The sequence below is a fragment of the Natator depressus genome, chromosome 8, assembly GCF_965152275.1.
Source record: "Natator depressus isolate rNatDep1 chromosome 8, rNatDep2.hap1, whole genome shotgun sequence".
Lineage (NCBI taxonomy): Eukaryota > Metazoa > Chordata > Testudines > Cheloniidae > Natator > Natator depressus.
Window position 1 is genome coordinate 99685330 of NC_134241.1, and position 16723 is coordinate 99702052.

The window sequence follows — 16723 nt, forward strand, 5'->3', positions numbered from 1 at the left end:
GCAAAGTAAAGGGTCATGGGATAAGAGGGGAAGGTCCTCTCATGGATTGGTAACTGGTTAAAAGACAGGAAACAAAGGGTAGGAATAAATGGTCAGTTTTCACAGTGGAGAGAGGTAAATAGTGGTGTCCCCCAGGGATCTGTACTGGGGCCAGTGCTGTTCAACATATTCATAAATGATCTGGAAAAGGGGATAAACAGTGAGGTGGCAAAGTTTGCAGACTCTATAAAATTTCTCAAGATAGGAAAGTTCCAAGCTGGCTGCAAAAAATTAAAGGGATTTCCTCTCTATTGGCTATAGAACCATCTGACTGTGAACTAGGTGGCCCATTTTTGGGCTCAGAACTATGCCTTCATCAGCCACCTTGTTGAATTATGTAGCATAAATTATCAAAGCATAATCTGAAAATGTGATGCTGCTCTATGACTTGATAAAAACGATGTCCTGGTAATCAAAGAAAAACAGGGAGAAGATCCCAGTGAACCAACCTAAGTGGTGGTGTGTACCATTAAGAATACTCTTGATGCTAAAAATGAGAGAAGATGAAACTGCAGGAAAACACAGGGCTGAAGGGTCTGTGACTTTCAATAAAATAACCACCAGGGTTATAAAGCCAAATTATTCCTAGGAATGGGAATTCCTCCTATAAAATCACCCTAGATTAGGGTCTTGATCCATGACGGGGATGCCTAAAAACTATGATAATGCAAATAAATAATAAAGGTTCTATTAGTCCCACCTACTCAAATGTTGTCATTCTTCCAACCATTCATAGACCTTCTTAAGAACAGGCTTCCCTGTAAGGATCTTTGAAAACTGAGCTTATGCTCAGTGGTTCTGTAATCAGCATAAATCACCGCCAAGACTATCACTAACGAGCATAGGTACATGATCACTCATTTAAACTTGACTGCCTTTTATGAGAGATAGAAAAGTATACAATTACTTTTTTTTTTTTAAGGAAGTGTTTTATTTCATGGCAGCTTGGATATTTGTGCATTTAAAGATCAAAAGCAATGAATGCTCCTGGTTGCTTAGATTTCTCTGCTAATGCATTCCTGTTGGATTTCCAGATCTGGGATGAGAAAGCTCAATTAGCCCTCTGGGACAGTGTAACAATTTGACACGACCATTTATTTTGCCAGAGGGAGAAGCTGAAAGGTGGCGGGGGATGGGGAGAGAGAGCACGATTGTATATTCTGCCAGGTTTCAGAGTAGCAGCCGTGTTAGTCTGTATTCGCAAAAAGAAAAGGAGGACTTGTGGCACCTTAGAGACTAACCCATTTATTTGAGCATAAGCTTTCGTGATGCATCCGATGAAGTGAGCTGTAGCTCACGAAAGCTTATGCTCAAATAAATGGGTTAGTCTCTAAGGTGCCACAAGTCCTCCTTTCCTTTTTGTTTATATTCTGCCAGTTTCACAAGTGCCAGTTCCCCAGGGATGCTGAAGGTCCTTGCAGGTTACTTATTAAACGACAGGCAGAGGGGCCCCTGAATACACCAGTGTTTTACTGCTAAAGATGTTGAGAAGCTTCTGAACTGCATCTACCAAACAGTTTCCTATTTCGCTTGGGCTTTGGATTTTAAACAGCTGGTGGGGAAGCTGTAGCTCCTCCCAGCTCAGGCCGGTTCATTGGCAGAGATGATGGAACTGCCCTTATTTTCAGGCTGTCACTTTTGCAGTAAAGTGAACTGCAGATGCAGTCTAAAACTCTCTGGCTCACCTTGATTTTTCACATGCCCCACAACCCCACTGAAATCGTGTCTGTAGGCAGGCCTATATTTTATTACCTTCATGAGGAGGGTGGCATATCCCAAACCCTTCTCAGTTTCCTTTTCTAGTCTAAGCTCTGCATCCATGTGACTCTCCTTCGGTTTGGGGAGGGATAAACGTAGCTCCTTCCTGAGCCACTCCCTTGGTTGGCCAGAAGCGGTCAACAAAGAGAAGCAAGAAGCACAAGCCTCATCTGGGGCTCATAAGGGTTCCTCTGCAGTGCTCCTGCATTCTGCTGATCATTCATGCTCTTGTGACCTTATATATAATATATATATATATAATATATATCTATTGTGTGTGTTTGTGCAGGTGCTGTTTGCTTTGAATCAAACCTTGCTACAACATGAAAGTCTACGAGCAGGCAGCTTGCAGGCCCCATACACTACTGAAGATCTCATCAAGCATTATAACTGTGGAGACCTGAATGCTGTCATATTCAATCATGATACTTCCCAGGTAAGGCCATTTCACAGCTGCCCCTGAAGGCTAGGGATGGGCAAACTGGCTAAGAGGTATCAGTAACGACGATGATGTCGATCCCCGTGTCATAGAATGCCCGGCCTTAAGATTTTAAGTAGAGGTGCTACCCTACGAGAACCCTTGGTCCAAACACTCCCTATACTGTGGCGTGTTTGAAATCAAATCCCAGATTAGTATCTAATTTCTGAAATCGTCCCTGTCTCTATAACGGGACAGGTTGAACATTCCCGGGACTTAAAAATCTGTATCTAGTTTTCATCCTCGCATCCTCTGCAAAATCGAAGGGTTAAAGTACGCCAGCTGTGTTCAAGAAAGGGCTTTGCACCCTATCAGGGTAGTTATGGGCCCATCCTCACCACCCCCCTGTAAGGTAGAGACGGATTCCATTGTACAGAGAGGAAAACAGAGGCACCCAGCAGTACTTGCCCCAGGCCACATAGGGAGCCTGTAGCAGAGCAAGGAACATAATCCTGATTTTGTGAGTCCCGCTCCAGCCCCTTGACCATAACCTCATCTTTCCTCACCCCGCCCTTCTCGTTTTTCCTGTTCCTCTTGCTCCTTTTTTGTTCTCCACATGTCTCTCATTTGTCCGGGGAGAGAATGGGTTTTACCTTTGAGTTGCTTTATGCATGCTTGGCGGAGGCGGGGATGACAACTGAAAAGCTTTGCTAGGAATGTGTCCAAACAAAAGATGGAGTGAACCTTATGTAAATAGGCTACAAGGCTAAATAACTTCTCAAACATGCCATAATCCAAACATATTATATGTGTCTGTTGCAGCCCTCCAGTCTGTGCTGATCTTAGTTATCTGGTGCTAATAAAGACTTTCAGTGTAGCTGGATCCTCCTTTGCAGACCAGCTGATGGCTGGTGGCAAACTCTGAGAGAGTGTGCTGGTTTTATATGCGTATGTTAATTTCTTTCTCTCTGTTAACTGTGTGGAGACAGGATGTTTCTTACATCATCTACTGCTGCTCTGATGCAGGGCGACTTAGAAAATCAGGCACTGGACTGGGACTGAAGAGGACCTTTTAGTCCTGGCTCTGCCACTGGCTGGGTGAACTTGGGCAAGTCACTGCCCCTCTTTGTGCCTCAGTTTCCCCATCTGCACAATGGGGATAATGAGACGGCCCTCCTTGGTGAAGTGTTTTGAGATCTATGGATGAAAAGCACGGTATAAGAGCTATGTATTATCATTGTAACTCCAACAGTGTGTGACCCCCACATCTTGGCTGGGTCTTACCTGCACCTGGGAGATAGCTGAAGGGTCTGTCCCTTTCTTACACCTTGGCAACACTTGCATAGCTTATCATGCCATTTGAGTCCCACTGTGATGCAATTCAGTCATCTCCATGGCAACCATATATGATGTCAAAGTCAGTATGCCTTCAAGGGAGGACCATACATTGATAAAATGAACTAAGAAACACAGATCCTTTTGTCAGTCTAAGTAGAGGCATCAGGGAACCCGTCATCATTTCAGGGCCTGATTCTGACACCTTTACTCCTCGTGAGTAGCGCCATACTGTGTGAGGAGTCACTGTTTCTCAGCGGGACTCTGGGCACTGGAAGGTGCTACTCAGCATGCAGAAATGTGGCAGAATTGGGGCATTAATGCAGCAGTTCTAAGACTGTGTTCTGTGGACTACCAGGAGCCCCTAGTGGAGAGCCATGCAGTGGGAGGTTGGAAAAGAAGTGGTCCAGAAGGGAACATTTCTCTAATGATGTGGTATGCGGAATGAAGGAGCTGGAGAACCAAAGAGGATGTGTACCATTGAGAAGACAACCAGAGGCGCCGTCTTTCTAAGTTGCTGGGAGGTGCTCAACCCCCACTCGGCACCAGATGCCGCCCCCACTCCACCCCTTCCTCCAGCCCCAGAGCACCCACAGAGTTGGCGCCTATGAAGACAGCCATAACTAGTTATTGTTGTTTGTTTGTATTATCATAGCGCCTAGGGGTCTCAGTCCTGGACCAGGATACCTCTGTGCGAGGCTCTGTACAAACACAGAACAAAGATGGTCCCTGCCCCAAAGAGCTGGCAATCTAAACAGAAGACGAGACGATGGAGGATACAGACAGCTATATGGGAGAGTTAAAAGAAACAATGAGGCAATTTAAGTGAGCATGGTAGGCTGAGGTACCAGCACACTGGCTGCCTAGTTATCTAGTGTTTCTGGAGGCATCATGGCGAAGGGATTTGAAGGAGTACAATGAAGTGACTTTCCGGATGTTAATGGGGAGCTCCTCCAAAGCATGAGGGGCAACATAGAAGAAAGCATGAAGGTCGTGTTTAGCCTTCCATCACCCACTTTTTACATTTTCAGTCAGAGGTGGGAGTCGACCCTTTGATACTGAATGAGAGACGATAGGCCATGAAGGGCCTTGAAAGAGAAGACAAGCAGCTTATGTTTAGAACTGTCGGGTTAGAAGGGACCGCAAGGGTCCCTTTGTGTGTTGCTGTGTTAGAGAAAAGGGTACCAGTGGAGAGTTGCAAAGAGAGGATCTCAAAGGTATTTGAGGTAAATACATAACCATTTTACAGATGGGGACCTTAGAGGCTCAAAGATAAGTTGGTCAAGGTCAAAAAGCAAGTGGCAAAATCAGGCATTGAACCTAGGTGTCCGGCTGTCCCGTCTTATCTTTTAACCACTGTAAAACAATACAGTCTCTCCAGCAATATATCCATGTTCCCTAGAACAATTTGCAGCTGTTCCCACTGATGGCAGTGACACATAGGAACTCTGTGTCAATAAATCACAGATGCCTGTAAAAGACCTGCATTTTAGACTAGCGAGGAAGAGAATGTTTGTTTTTTTAAAAGCTCTTCTCCTTGCAAATTCTAGGAGCAAATACTGCATTAAAAACATGCCATTCAGGGGAAATAAAAAAAGTTCCAGGCAACATCTCTAGCCAGAGTCCCACAGAGCAGACAGTTAGAACAGATTAGACCACTTACAAGCCAGGGAAAATTAAAATACCATAGAATACTCCGGGCCACGTAGCAAAATGTTGTCAGTGGCAAAAGTCTTGTTGGCTTAACTGGGGACAGAGTTGGGCCCAATACTACTTTCTTGTGTGGGTTTTTTTTTTTAAAGGCAGCTTTAGATTTCAAGTGTTTCATAAATGACAAAAGGATGCACTTTGAACTACTCAGGATAGCTCCAAAGCTTATGTTCTAGTTGGGTGCTTTTTTCAAGTATGCATGCATGGAGATGCCATGTGATTTGGATACCTAATTAGATTAGCCTTTGTGAAGTATGTATAAAACATATCCTTTTACTGGAGAACACAAGATTCTTGGCTTGAATTTAAGCAGTGTGGTTTCTGATGGCCTGATAAGTTTGCAACCCTCCCCAGGATGTTATGTACAGAAGATGTTAGGCCTGCAAATAGAAAAAAAAAACTATACAGTCCAAAAGCACAAATATCATTACTTAAATTTCTGGGTAAATGCAATATTTGCTAATCCTGGTGGTAGAATTGTCAGCATTTTTGGAAGACGGTACTATTCTTCTGTAACATCTGACATCGGAAACATTTGCTAGAAACCATATAGCGTTCTAATATTCTGGCAATTATTCAAGCATAAGTAGATGATAGACAAACAACCTGTCTCCTTTGGAACCCTGGCTTCAAGTGTGAATTACTGTCCAGGGTCTGGAATAAAATGAGGTATCTACATCACAAAAGCATCCTGCGGCTTGTCGGTGCCGGTGGCTACTGCTGCCCTCAGGAATGGAAAGAGCAGAGGGTACTCCGTGTTGATATTGAGGTGCACTGGCCAGGCGGTATGAGACCTGCTATGCTAGAATGTTAGATCAAGCTGCAGTTGGGAGTCAGGTTGCTTTGACAGAGCTGGGTGAGAGAACATATATCAAATACTCCGCATTGCTATGTTATATCCCAGTGAATTCAGATGAGACCCTTGCATTCCCAAGCCCTAAATAAATCCACCATAATTTTTTTTTTAAAAACTATTTTACAAAAGGGGAGAACCCCAAAGCCAGCCCTCCTTGACGCTGCTCTCTGTATGGGCGAGCACCATTTCTCCAAGTTCATCAATCCTTAGTTAAACTAAATAAAACGTAACGGGACCAAGCTTACTCAGGCTATGTCACAGAAGTGGAGAAGGAAACGTATCTCCTGCTTGTACCCGCTTCTTCTGACACTTGATCCTTCTGTGGCTCTTTCAGTTAAAAGATTTATGCTGGACTTTCTGGGCAGAGAGTCAAAATGATACTGACATGAAAATACTATAAAAACAGAGATGGGGTAGGAATGTTCTGCTTCTATGCTAGACTTTAAAAAAAAATAAAAGAAAAAAAGTTCCCTCTCCCTTTATGGAAGAGTACTGTAGGATTTAAGGGGGGTAGTCCTACCAGGTTGGATCAACGAAAAGAAGGTACAAGAAAACTTCTAGTGTAAAATTGAGATCAGCCTCTAGAGGACATTTTTTCCTAACCTTTAAGATCTGAAGCCTCTGGGGTTTTATCCTTTGTTATTTTCCTCCCAAACTGATGTAAGTGTGGATTTTCTCCCTGTTCATATAAATGGAATAACACAGGTTTTTAAAATACCAATAAACTCTTTGGCAACCGTGGTATCTTGTGGCAGGGAATTCCACCAGTGAATTATGTATGAATTTAATTAATTAATTAACATTAATGAATTTAATTAATTAATTAACATTAATGTGTTAATGGCCAATGTGTTAACTTATTATATATGAATTTGTGTATCAAAGGATTCCTTTTGTCCGTTTGAAATGTATTGCCTCTCAGTGTTATTGGATTTCTCTTTGCTCTTGTATTGAGAGAGGCTAAATAGGAGGGTCTACTTTTCTTTCTGTCTGCCTTTCCATCCTACCCCTGTTATTACTGGCTTCCTATTTGCCCCTGACTCCATTTCAACACCACATAGTCCCTCCTCACACATCTGCTGTCTTGCTATCCTCCTCCATTCTCAGCCTTCTCTTGTGTCCTCCCCTGTGGAGTGCAGTGCTGGTCTGGCACCTTTGTAAGTCCCCACTTCTACACTGCATTTTGGAGCCAATTTCGGTTGAACTAGATCCCACTGAATAAAGTGCCTGGGCTGTTTTTATTATGATGGCAATGCAATGATCATAATTTTATGTTTATGTAGCACCTTTCCCGCAGATGTGCCTTTACAAACTGCAAGCCTTATTGGGCCTGGTCCAAAGCCCATTGAACTCAGTGGGGCGTCTTTCCATTGACTTGAGTGGGTTTAGGATTCGGCCTGGGAGATTCAGGAGATTTAGGATTCAGTGGGAGAAGTCTCCCCCTTGTGTAGTGACTGGGCACAATTTCAGTCTCTGCACTCTCTTGAACAATAGTAATTCACATTGTATATAGCGCTTTCATCAGCAGATCTCCAAGTGCTTTACGAAAGAGGTTGGTATCATTATCCCCATTTCACAGATGGGGAGACTGAAACACGGAGACAGGACGTGACTTGCCCAGTGTCGCCCCGCAGGCCAGTGACAGGAATAGATGTCCTGAGCCCCGTGCTGTATCCACTAAGTCACACTGCCCTCCCATTAGATTTCCCTCCAATCTGGCCCAGCAAATTTTGCATCTGGCACTAAGCGCTGGGGCAGCATGCAATACGCACCATGCTTCTGATCATATGAAATTTAAGAAGTATAAATGTATGTCACATCAAAGGAGCCTACCCTCGCTCCCCGCAAAGAGAAGTTGCTGTGTGTCACACGCTTACAACACGCTTGTGGTCTATAAATCACTTGGCTGTGTTACATATGCCTTGGAAAATGTTATCAGCGCATCCTGTGCTTAGACCTGTCCTTGAAGATGTCAAAGTCCTGATCATTCAAATCACATCATTAATTTGCCTCCCTTCTAGTGCTGGATAAATACAACTGAGTATCTGGCTCGCTTCCAAAGCTAGTCAATGAAAACTATCTGCGGAATGCCCCGGTTACAATAAATACAAACGGTACAGCTGAAACCATTAGGTGGAGTGTTGACTGATAAGCAGGCCCCTGATTTGTCCGAGGAATGGAGTTTTATCAAGGTAAAAGAAAATAAACCTGCACACCAAATGTGCAGCTATTGAAACGGGACCGTTTGGAAACATCTTATCACCTTCAGACATAAGCAGCTTAAATGAGCTGGCACAGCATCTTGTCTTTCCTTCGAAAGGGATTACTCTTTCCAGTGAAGCTCTGTACAGAGCACTGGGGGTCGTAAGTGTTGACCCAAAGGAGCTCTGGTTCAGGTTCTAGACAAAGAATCAGTCTTGCATTCCTTGCATACGCATTCGCTCCTATTGAAGCCAGTAGATCTCCCATGATTGGGCCATTACCTCTGGTGACCAGAAAAGCTGAACTGAATTGTGACATGATTATCCAGGGCAGCTCATGCTCCTGAGGCCAGCTATCTGCTTCTCTCTGGGGCAGGACATTTCTGGGCAAATACACTGTTGCAGAGCCAGTTCGGAAGCGCCCGTGCTCTTGTGAGATCATAAGTTCTGCTCCACTTTGTGCCTGAATCAAAACTTTGGATCCTCAGATCCTCCAGCTTTGTAGGCTTTTGGACCAAGAACCCAGATCCAGAGCCAAAATGTGCAAAAGGCCTCTATTTTTTACAATGGGTCAAACCAAAGTACCAGATCTGAACAATCTCAAGCTCTGGGACAGGACCATGCATGCGTTTTTTGGACATATGGATCCATATCCAAAATTTGCAGCTTGGGGTCCATTTCTTTTTAATAGCACTGGTCAAAAATAAATAACTAAATAATAACTCACGATTTTTCATGGGGAAAAAATTAAGATGTCAAAATTTTCATACCACAACTTTTGAAAAATCAATTCTTTTGTTTATTTTAAGCTTTTCAAAGTTCAGAATGTATGTATTCATTCAGTATTTATTTGGTTTGAGACATTTTGACCAGGTCTACTTAGTAATATGGGACCAAACTTTAAAGAGGTGCTCTAAAGAGAGAGAGAAAGGGCTTGCCTATACTACAATGGGTTTGTCAATATATCTATACTGACATAACTAGTGGAAGTGGCAAAGAGTCCTGTGGCACCTTATAGACTAACCTTAGACTAACCTTAGTCTATAAGGTGCCACAGGACTCTTTGCCGCTTTTACAGATCCAGACTAACATGGCTACCCCTCTGATACATAACTAGTGGAGTTCTTCTGCTGGTACAGTTACACCATCTCCTCGAATGACGAGCTATCGCAGCAAAATGAGTCTTTTGCCAGTAAAAGCTGCATCCACATGGGGTTTTTGCCAGCGTAACTCTCTTGGTTGGGGCGCATGTGTGGTATTTGGGGGGGCATGTGTTGTTGTTGTTTTTCCACACTCCAAGCCAACACAGCCATGCTGGCAAAACTTTGTAGAGTAGACCCAGATTTAGTGTAAGAAGTCTTTGGAGTCCAAAAGTATCTGTCAGCCCTCTATAAATTGCTGTAAAGCATTTGAACAGTTCCTTGTTTTTAAGGAGCTGGTTTTATGAAGTTGGCCTTGGAAGGACTTATTTAATCCTACTTGTTCAAGTGAAGTGGGAAGGACTTATTTGTTTTTTAACTATATTGTGGCTTGACTATGGGAGATGCTGTTTCTCTTTTGTATTGTAGCCAGAGGACATTTTTGTCACCTCATTATAAAAAAAAAAAAAGAAAAAGCATTTCACTGCCCTGACTTGGCAGGATTAGAATTCAAGCATTCCACAAGAATGACCAGAGTTCCACATGTTCCTTGAACACCGCAGGCCAGATCCTCAGCTGGTGTAAATCAATGTAGCTCTGTTGTATTCAATGAAGCTATGCTGACTTACATCATCTGAGAATCTGGTGCCTAGATTTTAATCACCTTGGGGACAGTTGTTTCTAGACTAAGGTCAAATCCTGTGTTGATTTATACCCTATGCAACTCTGTCTGGCCAGAAACTGGTCACTTTGATCTACCCTGGGATAATACCATCGATTTCAGTTGTTTCTTCTGATTTCCACCTGTAGAATTGGAGGAGGATCAGGCCGTTTTGGCTTTTGGGGGACCATTTCGAGCATTTCTCTTTGGGGAAAATTTTTGTGACTCTTTCCTTCCTTCATTCCCCATCCTGAAATTCTAGGGCAAAATCCTGGCCTGAAAGAGTATTTGCCAGTCTTATATCTTCCAAGAGGTATCCTCCAGATTGTGGCAGATGTTTGCTTGGCTGCCTGGCTGATTCTAGTTGAATTGGTGCAAAGTCCTGGGTTTCTTTAGAACAATTCAGGATACCAAAACTCTCAAAACTTTATCAAGCTGCAGAGGCTCCTGGAAGTGAGCAAAAGAGGTGAGTTATCTTGTCCTTGCTGTACTCTAGGACCGGACACTTCTGGGCAGCTGCCATCCTATTGCAGAGTCAATTCAGATCCCATGCTCTGGTGGGGTCATAAATTCTACTCTTCCTGGACCTGAATCAAAACTTCAGGTCCATAAATCCTCCAGCTTTGTCGGAGTTTGGAACAAAAACCCAGATCAGGAACTGAAATTTGCAAAAGGCCTGTAACTTTCATAATGGATCAAACCAATGTACCAGATCTGAGTAATCTCATTTTGGCTGGGTTATGTCCGTGCCTGTGTGTGTTTTCAGCTCTGCCATTGCCCTAATCTGTAATTCCTCCTAGTCTGCATTTTGATCTTTGCTTTTTGTGGAATTTGACAGACCTCTTACAAACTGGATCTTTTGGATTACACTTTTTTGTTTTTTTGTTTAAAACCATGTTGCAAACTTTATATAAACATCCAGTCTGGCCACAAACATTGTAATATAAGAATGGCCATACTGGGTCAGACTAATGGCCCATGGAGCCAGTATCCTGTCTCTGGCCAAATCCAAATGCTTCAGAAGGAATGAACAGAACAGGGCAATTTCAAGTGTTATCCTGTCATCCAATCCCAGCTTCCAGCAGCTGGGGATTTAGGGACATCCAGAGCATGGGGCTGTGTCCCTGACCATCTTGGCTAAACGCCATTGATGGACCAATCCTTCATTAATTTACCTAATCCTTTTTTGAACCATTATACTTTTGGCCTTCACAACATCACCAGGCAATGAGTTCCACAGGTTGACTGAGCATTGTGTGAAGAAATATTTCCTTTTGTTTATAAACTGGCTGCCTGTACAAAACAGATATGAAAAAAACCACACGGCCATTTTCCCTTGAGCCTAGACAACACCTACTCATGAAAAACCATCATCGCCTGAGCCTTTGCCTGTATCCTCTATCGACCAGCTGTTCTCCCAGTTTGTAGCAGAGGGTGATATGAAAAATACCTTTGGAAAAAAGAATGAAATGTTTTAATACACCACACACACAAAAAATCCTGGCCACAGGTTCTTTGCTTTATTGCCACACTCTTTCCTTTGATCAGGATCCTCATTTGGGAGTCTTGGCAGCTCAGAGGCGATGGTTTTAGTGTCGGAATAGCAGAAACTTTTTGTCAAAGGAAACAAAGGGTTTAGAAGAAAAATAGAAAAACATGAACTTTTCCATATGTTTGCAGCTTGCGAGGGTTTGCCTCAACAGTCCCAGCTTTGGGGGTTCTGAGGGGATATTAGTAAGCATTAGGGGTTACCCTCAAAACTGAAACCTAACCCTCTATTTGCATATGCTGGAGGCTTGTCATCCTTATTCAATTAATACACGAATCCCGGTAATCCAGCCCTAAGTATACACTGCATACTTGGGTGAAGCTTGCAGAAAGGGGCTACGCTCGTTGTTCTGACTGTGTTTTGTTAAGACTTCTTTAATCAAAACACTCATTCAGATAGGGAGGCCCGGCTGCATATTTTGGCATCGCTACCAAAAGGGGGCGGGGGCTGATCTTGATTTCTTTTTCCTTTAAGTGCTTGGAAAGTGACTATTTAACTGGTGTGGAAAAATAAATAGAAAACATACACGGAGGTCATGACTTCTCCGGGATTCATTGAAAGTCTTTTAACAGGGGTAAACATCTCCCCCCCTCAAGGTGTTTATGAGATGCATGGCCAGTGTTTGCAGCCATTTTTCCCCCCCATTAAGCTTATATTCATGACAGTGGGGGAGAAGGAGGTTGGTTCCAGTGTGAGCAGAAATGGCAGTAGACTTTCTGCAGTCCCTATAAGGTCACAACTCCAACCCAGAACAAGCCAACTGCTCCACTCTGGGTACTTCTGCTGGGATGGAGCACCATTGATGTTGCTGGTGCTTGGTGGAGGGTGCTTGGGCTCTGTCCATACAGGGCTCCTCCTAGGACCAGAGCCTGCTGGGGATATGGGATCAGGCCAAGAACTGCCCTTCTTCTCCCTGGACCCACCGGCAGAGGGGCAAATTGGTCTGTGAGATCTGTCACGTTCTGGTCCTGGAGAAGGAGCAGTTGAGCCTTGAGTTCCCTCCCCAACTCTTGCTGCTATCAGCATTCTGAAATATATTAGAGATTTATACATCTAGATGTTTCAGTGCCACTAAGAGGCCAAATGAGATGAGAGGTCTGGGCTAGTGGCTGGCATACAAGCCTGGGAGTCACTCCTGAGCTCTGAGCCTCCCATGGACACAGATTACTGTAGTCCTAGAGTTCCTCTTTTCCCCACAGCAGCTGCTGCTCCCTTCCTCTCTCATTCCTTTCCCCTCTTTCTCTTGTCTTTCTCTCTCTCTCCCTCCTTCCACCTCTGTATCCTCCCGCCCATAGGGTTCCTGGTGCTGCTGCTGAGCCCTGCTACACCAGGGTCATCGGGGCAGGGCCTTCTTCTCCTCCTCCTCCTCCTCCCGTGTTTTTTTCCTTCTACTGCTGTCTCCAGGATAAAGGGACACAGACTTACTACTGCTGCCATCGCTCCCACTACCAGCCAGCCTGGCCTCTGGCTGCTTTTCAGCTGCAGGGATGGGGGAAGATGAGCTGACTTTGCCGAAGAGGCAGAGAAGACTGAAAATATGCCTCTTGCTAGTGGAATTTGTTCCCCCAGCCCCATGAAAATGGATGTCGGCCTGCACCGCACAATGGATTTGAAACACCTGGTCTCAATAGCGGCACTGAGAGATGGGAGCTGCCCAAGGTCCCAGGAGCAGAACTAGGAACGGAACCCAGTCTGTCTGACTCCCCCTGCTGTTCCCGACTGACTAGGCCATTTTGCAGTACTGACGTGTGGCTTCCTGCCCTCGAAGGGCAGACTCTTACTGAGCTTCAGCAAAGGGCAGAATGGAAAAGCCTTCGCGGGGCTGGAAACAGTGACTTAGTCAAAACTGTAATGCCGCTTCCCTCTGTGCTCCCTGGAGCGAGGCAAGGGGCCGCACGGCAGCTTGGCTGGGGAGTGGGTAGACACCCCAGGGTAGGTGTGCCTGGGAGGGATTGTACTGGTTTTACTGACACGTCTCCAGCTGAAAATTGCAGCTTTCTGACTGAATGGAATGAAGGGTCTGCCCTCAGACATTGTTCTGTGCTGGGTGGGTGTGTGGGAATGAAAGCTGATTAGCAGAATCATAAATGTGTTGAGATTTCTGGTCAATGCAAGTACCGGGCTAGATTTATGTGTCATGTTAAGGCTCCTATAAACCTCTCTAGCAACCTGTATGTCAGAAGATCCCCCTGGTGGGATCAAGCTGGCCTACCTGTTCTGGCTATGCCCTCTTCCACATCCAGCATGTCCTGAATATGCCCTAGACACCTCACCCGCTGCTTCCTCAGGCCTTTCCCCAGTTCTACACAGCCTTGCACCTGGCTTACCCACTTACAGCTGGGCAAAGTGGGTGTGAAAAGCCACCTCCAGTGTAAATAGATGCATAGGATGGGACCTAGTCCAGTATCTCAATGGTAGCCATTACCAGATGCATGAGAGGTAAGAACCCCATGCCAGACAGATGTGGGATAATCGACCCCATCCTGCTTAAGGGAGAGCAGATTTTGCCCTGAATGAGATGAAGGGGTAACTGAGTTGATTTCTCTCACTTTCCATAGAAAATCCTTTCACACCCCTGTTAGGCTTCTGGTATTTTATTTTTCCTGTTAAAAGTCACTAATAAATGGTTTCAGAGTAGCAGCCGTCTTAGTCTGTATTCACAAAAAGAAAAGGAGTACTTGTGGCACCAGACTAACCAATTTATTTGAGCATGAGCTTTCGTGAGCTACAGCTCACTTCATCGGATGCATACTGTGGAAAATACAGAAGATGTTTTATGCACACAAACCATGAAAAAATGGGTGTTTATCACTACAAAAGGTTTTCTCTCCCCCCACCCTACTCTCCTGCTGGTAATAGCTTATCTAAAGTGATCACTCTCCTTACAATGTGTATGATAATCAAGGTGGGCCATTTCCAGCACAAATCCAGGTTTTCTTGATTATCATACACATTGTAAGGAGAGCGATCACTTTAGATAAGCTATTACCAGCAGGAGAGTAGGGTGGGGGGGAGAGAAAACCTTTTGTAGTGATAAACACCCATTTTTTTCATGGTTTGTGTGCATAAAAACATCTTCTGTATTTTCCACAGTATGCATCCGATGAAGTGAGCTGTAGCTCACGAAAGCTTATGCTCAAATAAATTGGTTCGTCTCTAAGGTGCCACAAGTACTCCTTTTCTTTTTACTAATAAATGGAGGATTTATTTGGCTGGTGGTAGGGTATTAATCTGCATCAGTGCCCTGGGCAGTACACCACCGTGCGTAGCTCCTTTACGGTTTCCTCTTTCTCCATTTTGCGTAATGACCCAGGAGTTGATCTGTTTGGAAGCTGCCAACTTTGGGCCATACCAAATTAATTAGCTGCCTCTTTTCTTGGCTATTGAGGGCCCTTTCGGAAGGAAACTCATGGCTCCTGGAGCAGAAACGGTTGAGTCAGCAGCAGTCGTCATTTCAGCAACCACAATCCCATGTCGGCTTTATCCTTCTCTTGGCTACTCTTATGCTCACAGTCCATTCGGCATGCGCTATTGGAATTCTTCACATTACAGGCTAAAGTAACCATAGATTGTTCGGCCAGATGTTAGAAATGTCCATAAATCAGAGGAGAACAGGTGCCTTCCAAGTCCAAGTAGTATATTTTGTAACACTGGAGTAAAAATGCAATACCCCGTTGACCTTTGTTAGCAGTGGAGTCCCTTCTCTGTATAGGCCATGATAACCGTTACTTAAATGTCCGCCTCTTGCTGAAAAACACTGGTATAAATTGAGAGCAGCTCAGCTGGGCTCAATTTGAATCTTACGTACTATGACAGGTTGGCAGCCTTTAGAACTCTCCTTAGGGTCTTTAGAATCCTGTTTGAGCAGCTTTGTCAATTCTTGTGATTTTAATCGAAAGCCTCTGTCTTTTGCTTAAGGCCCTGGATTTCAATATAGCAAGGTTCTAGCCTTATGGTTGCAGAGAAAAGCTAGGAAATGTGAAGTCTAAAGGCTGAAAACCTAGAAGGCCAATAAAAAGTGATGATCTTTAAAATAAATAAATAAAAATAAAAAACTCATGCTCTTTAAGCCAATCTATATGATTTTGGAGAGCTTGATTCATGATTTTTTATCTTGCTGGCTTGGCAATACTGCTTATGGACGCAGGGCTCCTCTGACATGTCCTGTTAATCGAGGAAAGATGATCCTGTGGTTTAGACTGTGGACTGGGAGTCAGGAGATCCATGATCTATTCCGTGTTCTGCCTCTGACTTTGGGCATGTCACCTAATCTCTCTCTCTGCCTCAGTTCTATGATTGGTTTCAGAGTAGCAGGCATGTTAGTCTGTATCCGCAAAAAGAAGAGGAGGACTTGTGGCACCCTAGAGACTAACAAATTTATTTGAGCATAAGCTTTCGTGAGCTACAGCTCACTTCATCGGACTGTAAAATGGGGATACCACATGAGTTCTCTGTTTCGGTTGTGAAATGTTTGGGGCAAGTACTGTACCTTACTCTGGTGTGTGTGTGCGTGGTGCCCAAATGGTAGGAATCAGGAGTTTGAACCCCACATACAGGTGAAGTGGAATTACTGCTGAGCCATAGTATAGGTGAATTCAGTTAGCTTTCAACCAAGAGATAAAAGGGGTTGGAGGAACCTTTCTGAGGCAGAGAGAGGAACTAAAATCTGGGACAGATCTTCAGTGAAAACCCTAAGGACCACCTGGCCTGGGGAAAATGCTTAGTCTGAGGTCTGTGTTTGACGGTTGTACCGCTAATGCCCACCTCAGGAAAGGGAATGTATGGTCTCTACGGTGCATACATTGGCAGCAATGACACTTGCGTAGACACTGGGATGTCTTCAGTAGGGTGTCTCTGTTTTGACGTGGGGGTAACTGAGAAGAATTTTTCTGTCCCTGTCCCATTTTCGTATCTGGGGCTCATCCTCTTGAGTCACAGATGGAATAAAGCTTGAAGGGCAATAACACTGACTCACTCTTCATCTTCACCCCGCCAGTCTCACCCACTGATCAACCCAGGTCAGAGATGTTCCTGCGTTAACATCTAACGGGAGCCTG

At 44.3% G+C, this 16723-nt stretch overlaps 1 protein-coding gene across 2 annotated transcripts in view; it reads left to right on the forward strand.

Annotated features, from left to right (window-relative positions):
- The window catches only part of TRABD2B (TraB domain containing 2B), a 407261-nt gene that overhangs the window by 227536 nt on the left and 163002 nt on the right, over positions 1–16723 (forward strand). For both annotated transcript variants that reach the window (XM_074962317.1, XM_074962318.1), the window contains exon 3: positions 2087–2233. In XM_074962317.1, the coding sequence (XP_074818418.1) occupies positions 2087–2233 (147 nt within the window). The remainder of the gene's footprint in view (positions 1–2086; positions 2234–16723) is intronic.